Raw genomic sequence first — 12298 nt, forward strand, 5'->3', positions numbered from 1 at the left:
TCCTTTGAAAGATGTTGGATCCATTATTGTACAAATTATAATAGAATCAGGACTTGCAATTCAGAGCCATAGTTCTAAAACAGCAACTGTTAAGATTCTACCTCCAGATATTAATAAAGCTTGTTGTGGCTTTGTCACATTGCTCAGTGCAGGCTTAGAATCAGTTTAAAAAACTGTGCAACATCCAGTGGACACTTTCCAGTTTTATTCTGATGCCATAACAGTCACACAAGAGTTGAAGTGTAACAGATCATGCTCTGCCTTCAGACATTTTGGTAATATTTTAAACAAATTTACTTAAAAAAACATTTTCCAGTTTATTTACAGGGAATAAATTGTGCACAAAAGTTAGAAAAACTAACATGCTTAATTAAATTTGACGTAAGTGTTGGAGAAGTTCTTTGGGACCAATAATTAAGTCAGGTCAATTCTGAGGCTTATCTTTTTAAAAGTTTTTAATGAGCATAAACAAAATGGAACACTCACTTTATGCTTGTTTCTCCACAACTGAAGTGTGGCACACTACAGTTTAAGTGCCTGAATACCAAAGTAATACCTTAGATATGTACTATGGACTAAAAGTTTAAAATTTACCATAATGCTCTGCATTTTGTCCCTCGTTCTTGCCTTTTTAATGCTATAAACAGGCCTCACTAAAGCCTAATTCAGCAAAGAATTTAAATATGTGCCTATGTCCATCTCTGCTCAGCAAAGCATTTAAGAATGTGCCTAATGTTAAGCATTTATATAAATTCCAATGTAGAAGTCAACAAGACTTAGGCCCATGCTTGAAGTTCAGCATGTACAGAAATGCTTTGCTGAAGCGGGATTGATTGCTGAATTGGGCCTAAGCGCCTGACTTTTCAGTTATTGCCTAGAGCCCTAACTGTTTCCTTGTTACGATGAAACTGATGGGAGCTTTGACCAAGAAGTGGGCTGTAAATAGAATTTACATTCTGAGCTTGTACCAATGATTGTTTTATATAACTATGTTTCTAAGCTGCTTTCCTATTAGCAAAATTTTGCTATCTTATATAGTACATTGCGTGAGGCAGGGAGTTCTTCCTTTCTCTTTTGCCTATCCTGGACACTTCGTTTCCCATTGAAATCTCTCTCACTTCCATTATAAATGGGTCTATAAAACACAGAACCATCAAAATAGCAATGACTTAATGAAAGCAAAATCTAAACCTTGCTTACCATTTCTTGTATCAGCACAGAATTTCAAGCCTTGCTCTATAAAGCCTTTAAGATGGTTACAGTTTAATACTTGGAAGTATTTCAGAACTGTAAATATTAGCATTCTTTAGAGCAAAAAAAAAAAAAAATCAGCAACACTTACACTTCTCAGTCATTCTCAATTCAATTTTAAAAAGCAGAACGGAATATCTGAAAAACAGATCTAGTTACATATATAAATATCTTCAACCATGTAAATTAAAGATTAAATAAAAATATCTGAATATCACATCCACTTTAGAAAACAAATTAGGTATTGAAGAGTAAAGAATTGCTTTTTGTCAGCAGGCTTCTTTTCTAAAGGTAACCTTTCTGGAGTTAAGCACTGGAACGCAAGAAAAGCTTGCTTTGTCACACACAGAGCATTCTAAACAGAGTGCATGCTTGAGATTAAAAAAAAAATTAAGTGCTTATTTTCCTTCCAGAATCACACCGAACTATGCAGTAACATTGCAGGGAGGAAAAGAGTGATTTTTTAAAAATTTATTTTAAACCATTTTCCATGTATCCTGTTCTATGGGATGTTATTAAAGCAGGCGTATATACCATGTGTCTCATTTCTTGCTGCCTCCCACTGTGGAAAAAACATTTAGATATCTGCTTATCCCTTACTGAATTACTCCCTTGAGTCATTTTTAATAATACCGTCAATAAAAAAAAAACTTAGTCAAAGTGCAAGCCACCTTATTTCAGCCCTTCATGAATATTTTACCTCATTCATCTTCACCTATTTTTAAATACAAAAGCTGAATGAGTCACTAATAACTTACATTCCCTCTTTATCCCCATTAAGCTCTCATAATTGTGTGTGTAAGTGATTCACCTACTCAGCTCAAATGAATTTGGAAGTTCACTTTTCAAAGGAAAAACATCTAAACCCATACAATTTTTTTTTGCACTACTCTACTTACATGATGAGCAACTTTGAGCAAACAAACTTACTCTTATCATAAAGATCATTCCCCTATATGTACATCTCTGAAGATGCAGTATGGAGAACATTTCAGAAACATTATTACTGTAATGTAAAAGCTTCTTTTTTTCCTTTTTAAAAAAAACCCTTTAGCTTCAATAATCCTTTGATGATTGCACTATAAACTGTTCCAGCAGTTTGATTCAAAGGAATACAACTTGAGATGCCAAAACTTGACTGGTGGACAATAGGTATACTGAAAAAAATGTCAGAAGAGGTTATTGGGGATAGTATGGGGAGACCAAACTGATTTTTGTGTATTCTTTCTTAGAACCATCTCCATTGTAATTCCATGGTTTGGCCTGTTTGTTCAAGTGCTACTCTGAATGTGATCAACCTGAGAATAAAATAAATTTAGGAGCCCCACCGCTAAATAATCCACCATGCTTTAATACTGGAAAAGCAATTAAGTGCTCTCTTATTCCGACCTTCAATGCAGGTGGTCTATTATAATAGCATGAGCCTGAACAGTATAGAAAAAGGCCTCACACAGAAGGCCTTGTTAGTAGACCTGTGTGTGCCATAGTAGCAAGAGACTCCAATGTCAGTGCTGACAAGTTACTAATATCTTTGTTGGGAAAATAACATTAGGAAAAACAATGACTTCTTGTATCACCAGAGTTTGAAAGAAAGAAAGAATATTAAACAAAGATGAAGATTTTGTCTTCAGATTCCAAAAAAAAGGTTTAAATACCACTAGTGGGAATGGTAGCAAAGGGGAAAATTGAAGAAAGTCTTACCCACAGAAAACAATTAAAAATATATATCTATAGACACAAAATGTCAGTATTCAAAATGCTGCTATTTTGCTTGCTTCTCGAACGCCGCTCAAGTAGGCTCCTGTAACGGTCTGTGGAAAGTGCCTGTTTGTGGCCTATAATAAAATTAAAATTGCATAATTTCTGAAACAACTATAGAAGACCAAAAATAAAAATCTGCTCCAAAACAAAGTTCTAGGTAGTGCAAGATTATTTAGCATATGCTTTTACACAGATACCAATTTTCAAACTATTAGCTTTTCTTTAACAAACTATTTTAAATTCTTTTATTTATTTTTTTTAAGCAAATATATAATTTAGCAAAAAGGTAAACTCTAAAGTTGTCTCACATCCATTAAAGCTAAGAAATTTGACTTTTGGCACACAGTCATTTTTGCTAGTTTGAACATTGCTTCAGAGAGATTGTACGTATACTTTCATATATCAAAACACAATAGTATCAGTAGTATGAGATTGTTATAGCTGCATTACTGACCAATGGAGAAGTATGGAGTCAATTATGCAGTTCACCCAAAATGTGGTGGGGAATTATATATATATGAGTCTCAGTCTCACATACATACAATATACACATACATTTTGCCTGGTTTATAAAATCAGCTACTGACCACGTGTATTCAAATACAATTGTGCAAGATGAGCAAAACATAACTATGATAAAGGGCATGCCTGAATAGCCTTTTTTGAAGAACTACAATTTATCACTATTAATCACTTGTGTGACATGCCTCCATATATATAAAAGACATACTGTCTTTTAAAGAGCCTATTGCTCTTCTGTATTCCATAGGGCAAGATGATCACTGTACATCCCTAAAGGAAAAATATGCCCACAGGAACTGAAGTCAGTTATATAAATTATATCCATGCTAGCATAACAACAGTTTTCCATTTTCCATCTTGCTTCAGGTATAAATTTTGGTGCAGATTTTCAAACTAGAGGCTCTAGCTCACAGGGCTGGGCAGATTAAAACTACACACACTTCTGCAGAGAGGTGTTCAAATCATAATTAGGTCAAAAGTGTAAGTGGACTTTATGGCCTGATCCTAGTCTGAATTTATCCACTACACAAAGCCACCCCTCAATTTGGTACAACTGGCAGTGCCAGCTCAAAACAAGCCTGGTGCTGCAACAGCCAGGGACTGCTGTAGGTCAGAATCAAGGAGCATTGGCAGAGGTGGGGTATTTACGCAGTACCTGCCCACTCTACTATGTCTTTCTCTAACTAGCACTATTAGTTTCTCTTTTACAAGAACAAAAACTAAATTCTTGAACCAATTTTAGAATGACAATAATTAAGACATTTACCTCGCCGGCAAAGAAGATTGTTCCTTGTATGTCTTCAGCTAGAACATCATAAGCCTCACCACTGCCACCTGTCTTTACAAAACTATATGCCATCTGAATCCAGGGGTCTTTGTTCCATCGTGTAACAAAGTACTTTACTGGGTCTGGAACTTCCTGAATTATCAAGAAAATAAGTTATGCAGTACAATCAAGAGACTACATTTTTGGTAATTTTCCATAAACACAGCTTCCTCTAGTTCTTCTGTACAACTTTAAATGTTTCCTGTTTAGAGTGTACACAATAACCTCTTATTACTATAATTGCAGGAGATGTGCAGATTTGCCTAAATTTCTGTTAGTTTTTTTTCTAATGTGAAACATATTACCCCTCAATGGAGGTTAAAGGAACCTCCAGTGAGGAATTATATTTTTTAACATGTTTACCTAATGTTTCAAATATTAAAGGATATACTTATGCAGCTTTGAACTTAGCAAATTTCAGAGTCTGCATTACATAAGGGTTGTAATACTGCCTATCTAGAGAAGAAGAAACTCTTCTTCCCCCAGACTACATGCTTTGTACACTCTTCTGAACAGGTACAAGAAGCACCAGTTTACCAGTGATAACCTCAGGGTCAACATTATTCTGAGCAAAAATTTCTGCAGCCAAGAGACTAAAAATCAACTTTGTGAAACAATACTGAGATTTCTACAATAGTGGGGTAAATATACATCTTAGAAAGGACTTCTGGGTCATCTTGTCTTTATAGACTGTGCTAACTGGTCCAACCTGAAAGAAGTTTTACAGAGAGGCTTCTAGTAGAAGGTTCTTTTTCTGGTTGTGTAAGATGGGGAGAAAACTATCAGACTAGCATGGAGACCAAATATCAGTTTGACACAAGTAAGTTCTTGGGAGATCAGAATAGCAGATAGGTGAACTTTTAATATGAACACAATTTCAATTGTAATTGTAACAGCTGCTCACTTAAATATATTTTGTGAGGAGCAACTGAAAACTCAGGATCCCTTTAGGTGAGTCACTTAAAAGTTAGCTATTACTGTTATTTCTGTTGAGGCCATTAGCCTTCCCATCTTTGCTGGTGTTTGCCACCTTCATTAAAATCTCTCCCATCTAAGGTACGGAAAGAGGGTTGGAAGTGAGTATGCACTCTCTGTGCACCAACTGTTAGGAGAGGCTCACACAAAGCATTGGAGCCAGCAATGTTCAACATGCATTACACAACACCTGGAATTGTGTATGGCTAATTAAGGAGAGAGCGCTCCAAACAAGCTCCAAACTTCAAACATCACACATATGACATAACAGGGGGAATATATTTATTTCACTCATCCACTCAAAGAATCCATAGATTGGTATAGCCACCAAGTCTTCCTTAGCATCTAGCTGCTAAAAATCATAACCGCTCTAGAATTTTGTGAGAGAAAAGTTCGTGCCCCAAGGTTGGGTGCAAACAGCATTGCTAGGCAATGATCTCCAGCTTCCCCAGAATTGGCAAAGAGTGTTTATAATAAATTTTGACATTAGTTATTATCTTAAGGATGACCTGCACAGAAAAAGAGGGGGAAGGGGACTTGTACCCAAAATCTGTACAAAGAAGGCTTGCATCTTTTGGAAGGGGTGGGGAACTAAGGTTTTTAATCTGCTTGGTTTTCACATTAGAAAGTCAGTTCTTGTCTAGCCTATACGGTTTTATGAATGGATGGAGAACTAGTGGGATGATAATATCACAAAAATCAAGGAAATGACACCTGATTAACTGAGAAGAGATTTTTATTCAGACTGTTTATAACTTTGTTTGGTTTTTGTTAATACCTCTAACCAAAACACATGGAAGAAAAACTCCCATTTGGTTTACAATTTAACACCCCCTATTTCTTCAACTCAAAATAGTTCCCAATTCCCATTTCTGTGATCACAAAAGACCAGACCTGACATTCCTCACATTTCTCAGACAAAGACAGGCAGAAAATCCACAAACTTTAAAAAAAGAAAAAAAAAAGAAAAAAAAAAGGGGGGGGAGGGAGGGGGAAGGAAGGGCAAAATGTTTCAGATCTTCCATATATGTCAGAGAAGTAATAAAAGGGCAAAACCTTTTTTTCTTTGCAGGTCCCTCCGCCTTTAAATCTGTGGCAAGTTAATTCTTCTTTGACAGAAAACATTTCTCTTACCTGCTCCTTAAACAGCTCTCGGAGTACAGTCATGCAAAGTTGTAGTACTTGTTTGTCATCTAAATGCTTAATGGTTGTCACAGCATCTCCAGTAACTACTGACATTAGAATACTATATTTACCCTAGAATCAAAACATTAACATTTGATATCATTTCAGAAATATTAAGAATGTCTAGAAAGTCACTTAAATGACTATTGTCCCCAATAGATAATCAATGGGGAAATTTAACTTTTTGTTTTTGGACCAAGTCAGTTATGATCCCTAAGAAAGTTCATCCTCTGTAGTTTTCGCTCTCAGATATGAAAGAACTAGAAGAAAGTCAGAGGACAATACAGAACCTCATTAGGTAGACTTAGTCCCTTTCATAACTGTGCAGAATTCACTAGAACTCATATATGTCAGCCTAAAGAACACACAAAGGATGTTAAAATGCTTACATTCATCCATATAAGTCACATTCTCAGCGCCACATCTGATCTCCTGTTCAATGCTAAAGCTCCATTGCTAACTTCAAGAAATGGAAACGAGAAGAGGCCCCACTAGGATTCTAGTCATTATGGGCCTGAGACAAAGCCCACTGAAGTCAATGCAAGTCTTTCTATTCACTTCATCAGATTTTGGCTCAGACACCAAATGTTCTTCTGCTTTAATTGAGCTGCGGTCCTGCTTACCTCTGTTACCACAAAACTCAGCTATCATTTAGGAGTTTCAAAAACAAAAAAGCAGTGGCTACAGAATAGCACAGAAGGCCTCATCTTGCTCATTATATCCCATTCCTCCCTCTCCTTTTGATGGGGCAATTAATCTACCATCATTACTAAGCTAGAGAACAATCTGCTACCCAAGCATCACACCAGATGTTCCCATTTATCCTCAAGAGTCCCCCCACCACCAGCACACACAATCTTTCTACAGGAGCAACTACTCAAATACGGGCAGGTGCCTTCTGTAAAGGTCAGCCAGAAACAGATGTAGATACTAGTTACAGGACATTGTCTTCACAGTGTCTCTTTCTTGCAAAGGCCAGTATGTTACAGAAAGCCCTTTACTTGTTCACAAGAAGTAATAGATGAAAGGGCAAGGTACACTGGGGGTGGGGTGGGGGGTGGCAAAGGGGGAACATGCGGTCAATCCACAGGTTGGAGTTGGCATCAAAATCCATAACTTTTGAACGGACCTTACAACCTTATTATTGCTATGGGCAAAGCCAATTTGACTGCAGTGCCAGTCTATGGATCCAATCTATTAGCCTGATTCTCTACCTCTACCCTACTGATTTAAAACGATTACACAATGTGTAGGGACAACAGAGAATCAAGCCATATGTTCCTAAGATGAAAAATGAATGCCTCAATCTTCCTACACCATTCATTTCTGCGATCTCTATTCAGATTCCACAGACTTGGTTGTGGAACGGTACTAGAGCAGATCCTCAGCTGATCCATATCATTCCAGTGCCTTTATCTGGATCCAGAAGTCCAAATCTTTGAGATCTAAAACGAGGACATCCTAGTTGCATAAGACCACTCTGTATCCAGTCTTGAAAAATGTCCCCTGCTTATTTCAAAGCAACACTTTAAAAAGAGTGATGCCAATTCACAATCTCTTCTTTTCCTACAAAAAAATACTAGTCCTGTTTTTCTAATAGCAAGGGAGCAAACAGCGAAGAAAACCTCTATTGCTCAGTAATTCTTGCACTTGGATTTCAAACTGAAATTTGTGAAGAGCTAATTCAAAAAACTGACATTCAAGCATATACGGCATATGGTACCTGTGGATCCATGTCATAGAACACACTGAAGAGCCCACGTTTGTTGGAACTAGGTGGAACATGACCAAAAAAATCAGCTCCTCGAATTTTGCTGTCCCAAAATCTATAAGGAAACTGCAAGGCAACCTAGAGAGAGAATTTCACATTACAAAATTTGAAACCTGTCTACACCTCTGCATTTAAAATGTATCTTTCTCACTCCCCTCACACCTCAGAATTTCCAAATATGCTAGAGGTTCTCATTTCAGGATATTTGGGTCCTTTTGTTTATCGAGAAAGAAGAGTGGTGCAAAACTGTTGCTGTTTCTCAAATTAAAAAAAGCCGACAATCTGAGTAAAGTTGGCAATCAATCTGACTACAGAAAACCTTGGGCTAGATTTTGTGCTGTACCTCTTATGAGGCACTGCACAGAATTCAGAGCCCAGAGGGAGGGTTGCAGCAATGCCTGGAATTTCTGCAATGCTGTGTGCCCCTGGCACAATTTCCTGCCAGCCCCACCTCCAGCACACAAGAACTTGTGAGGGGATCCTCAGACATAGTCATATGGATGACTTCTGCACTAGTGGGGGAGGGAAGAATTCTCCCCAGGACAAATATGGGCTTTCAGTGTCTCTTTATGCCACTCTAGCCCTTTTATCTGGCATATGGAGGAATGGGAGAGGATGTTCAAATATAGGCACAAAGTGTAAAGACCAGCAGTAATTTTCTATAAAATAATTGGTTTCAAATACCATACTTAAATCAGGATGGAAAAAGAAAGAAAAATGGATATACAGGATCCAGATACTATTTTGCTCTCCTATGCTCTTTTATTTATTTATATACTTAAATGTATGTTATGCAGATTAAAGAAACTTAAGAAAGCAAATTTAAAATGAGTGCATTGCTCTATTTTTCCAATGGCAATAGGACTTTCCCATACCCCTATTTTTTTTTTTTTTTTTTTTGCAATGAATATACTGAAGCATATCACAACAGCTCTACGCTTATAGCATGAAAGTGAGCTGTGCTACAGGATTCAAATCAGCATCATGAAAACCGGAATCATTAGCATCCCTACTAAGAGGCTCAAGGCAGTTGATGTTCATTTTCTTTCACATAACTAAAAAGTAATTTTAATTATGTACCTTTTCAATGACTCCTGCTCCCAAACTGTTAATGGCTTTCATTTTTCTCTCTGGCAGTGGTGGATTAAACTGAATGGCATTTTTCTGAAGAAGGGCCAGTGGTACAGTAACCAAAACCTATGGAAAAATAAATAATCATGATCACAACAATAGCAAAAGCTGTACAAAGCAATTGAGACTAATCACTTCTTATAAGTACCCATTGCTCTTGCAACGCAACAAAGTTGAGGAGGCACAATTCCCCCAGGGCAACTCAGGGTTAGAGTCTACCACTACCCATTAATGGCAGCCACATGCACACATTCAGGTGAGAACATACTCCTCAGTACAGTGGTTCTCAAGATGTGGTCTGTAAAGTGACTGACTTACATGACAGCGATGAATTATGCCAATAGTAGTAATGCTTCCTGAGAGTTACAGTTTTAGAGTTTCCCAGTGGCTTTTCTGATCACTTCTCTCTACCACCCTGCACAACCGCTTCATGTCTTATTCTGCTGCATTTTTCTTTGGTGTAAGTTCAGCCTTGATCAAAGCTGCACACAGCCTCAAAATTAGAGAAGAAGCAAGCCTGGGCAGATTATAGCAGTTGGAGCTACAGGAAATGAAGGGAGATTTAGTAGTAATTGCAAAATCTTATTCCCAGAGATAGGGAGTAAACAAGCTGGATATGTACTTATCTCTGTGAAAGATAAACATATAACTTGGGAGGGAGATGAGAGTGGGGAATGTAACCAAACAGCTACCTCTGTCACTTTAAAGCAAATTGATTTTCATCTTGTCTCTTTTATATTGTCCTAATATTGGCCTTAGAGCATTGGATTGACTCTTACAAATATTTAAGGCTAAACGAAAATATACTAATCTTACTAATGCATTCATTATGATGATATATGTCATAAAACAACCATCAAAATAAGCAAACAGAGGACACTTCATCCACTGTTAACCTTAGATTTTTTTAAAACTGTGTTTATTTCACCTACTTGCAAAATTCAGGTGTAATTCTGAATGGGTCATTAGTTCAAATGAGTGAGTTTCCACAGTATATATAAATTAGCATTCCAAACTCAAAAATGCCCAGCGAAAATGGTTTCTATATCAACCAAACATGGGTCACTGAACAATTAAGATGTAAAAATATAGATTTTTTTTTAAAACCTCTAAAGGATCTATGACCTAAAGATAGAAAAACTTGAAGTACATAGGTTACCTTTTGTGCTGTCCACACAGTTCCATCTGCTGTAGTGACTTGGACTTCTTCCCCAGAATAATCAATGCTGTGTACCTGGTTTTCAAAGTGAAAGTAATAGTAATACACCAAATTCTATGAGAGACAATACAATCCACATTCATATGAAGATAGCAAATTATTACAAATCTAAAAACTTCAGTACCCTGTATACATTAGCTCCCATATTTGATGCAGAAGGGCACATTACATCAAAAAACTAGGCACTGTGGAAAAAAGGAACCTGAAACAAAAGATCACTGTTCAAATGAAGCAACTCATCGTATGATGAGGAACATAATGGTGTTATAGACAGTTCTCTCAAGGTTTTCCCTGAGCTCCCAGGAAGGGCAAGGATACGAGTCAAACAGTTCATTAGTAAGGATGCTAAAGCTAAGAAGCCTGCTAACATGAGAGAAAGGAAAAAATTCACAAGACTGAACTCTATGTATTTGCTAAATATTATGGTTAGGTTAGTCAAAAATTTTAGACTATGCCTCTAGGAATATATTTTCAGTATCACAATTTTGCTATAAATAGAATCACTTGCTAGCAACTGAGATGAAATCTAAACAACACTGAAATTATTCCAAAATAATTACAAAACAAAGCTTCCTCCTCTTCCATCATATCAAAACAAGTTAATTATTTCAAACCCAGATTTGCCTGTGGAACATGAAGAGATGCTTATATGCTTCAAAGCTAACACCCTCTCATTACCTTCACCGGGGGATAACCTAGATGGGACAGCAGGGATTGAGAGAAACTCAGAGCATATGTATAGCAGGATGGGAGGTGCCTCCCTCTCATACCCTCTTTTGGTACTCTGCTTAGCCACTGGCTGTGCAAGAGGAAATGGGGCCAGCTGATTGGTTGCCTGGAGCCCCGCTTTCCCCCATTTAAGCTAGCCCAGGCATTTCTCTCCAGTTAGCTGCCTGTTCCTCCCTCCCTCTCCTTGGTTGTAACTTAGGAGCTGTGCCTCTTATGATACTGTGAGTCTGACCGATCCTCTGATACCACCATTTTACAACTCACCGGAAACTTAAGCCGAATGTCAACTCCTTCAGCCAGTTTATCTATTATGGTAGAGTAGCCTGGTGTTAAAAGAGTGTGATCACCAGCAAACTGGGCAAAAAATTCATTGTGGTCCCATGAACGTGCAGATACCTGTGAATAGAACATAACAAGTTGTCTCTACCAGTTGGGAGACAAGGTGTGAGCTTTATAAAAGCCATACGTGTAGAGGAAGCCAAACTAGTTCCTTCCAAACCAGAGGATAAGATGCCAACAAAGACAGGCAAATCCTTTATCTAAAGGAGGTTACGTTATGCGAATTGTCTAAATAAGCAAAATGGCACAATCTCTGGACAGGTTATTAGGCGATACCCTATTGAGAGTATTATGTGGCACAGTGCCAGAAGAGCACTGTTAAAAAAGATTGGTGTACAGACATAAAACATTTTAGAGACCAGTAAAAGGTGTTTTCTGACTGAAACAAGGGAATACACCTAACTAATCTACCAAAGAAATTAGATGCTGCAGTGTTACTATGCCAGTAAAGATTTTTAAGCATTAGCATTAGCACTCAGAGTATGAAGTGTCACATCAGATCCCCCCATCTACTGGGGAATGTTTTAGTTTTCTTTAAAAAGGCTAAGAGTGTTCAACATTTTGCTACAGTTCTGGCTTTTCATCAATC

The 12298-nt window shown here is 37.4% G+C and overlaps 1 protein-coding gene across 2 annotated transcripts in view; it reads right to left on the reverse strand.

The window, feature by feature from the left end:
* Nucleotides 1-185: 185 nt before the first annotated feature.
* KDM1B (lysine demethylase 1B) overlaps nt 186-12298 on the reverse strand; it is a 33434-nt gene continuing 21321 nt past the window's right edge. For both annotated transcript variants that reach the window (XM_067537601.1, XM_067537600.1), the window contains 7 exons: nt 11635-11766; nt 10582-10656; nt 9372-9488; nt 8244-8369; nt 6470-6592; nt 4301-4453; nt 186-3086 (listed from right to left, as the gene is read on the reverse strand). In XM_067537601.1, coding sequence (XP_067393702.1) covers nt 3003-3086; nt 4301-4453; nt 6470-6592; nt 8244-8369; nt 9372-9488; nt 10582-10656; nt 11635-11766 — 810 coding nt within the window. In that variant the 3' untranslated portion in view covers nt 186-3002. The remainder of the gene's footprint in view (nt 3087-4300; nt 4454-6469; nt 6593-8243; nt 8370-9371; nt 9489-10581; nt 10657-11634; nt 11767-12298) is intronic.

This window comes from Emydura macquarii, unplaced genomic scaffold (assembly GCF_026122565.2).
Source record: "Emydura macquarii macquarii isolate MOO-44397 ecotype Brisbane River unplaced genomic scaffold, CSIRO-AGI_Emac_v2 contig_431, whole genome shotgun sequence".
Classification (NCBI taxonomy): domain Eukaryota; kingdom Metazoa; phylum Chordata; order Testudines; family Chelidae; genus Emydura; species Emydura macquarii.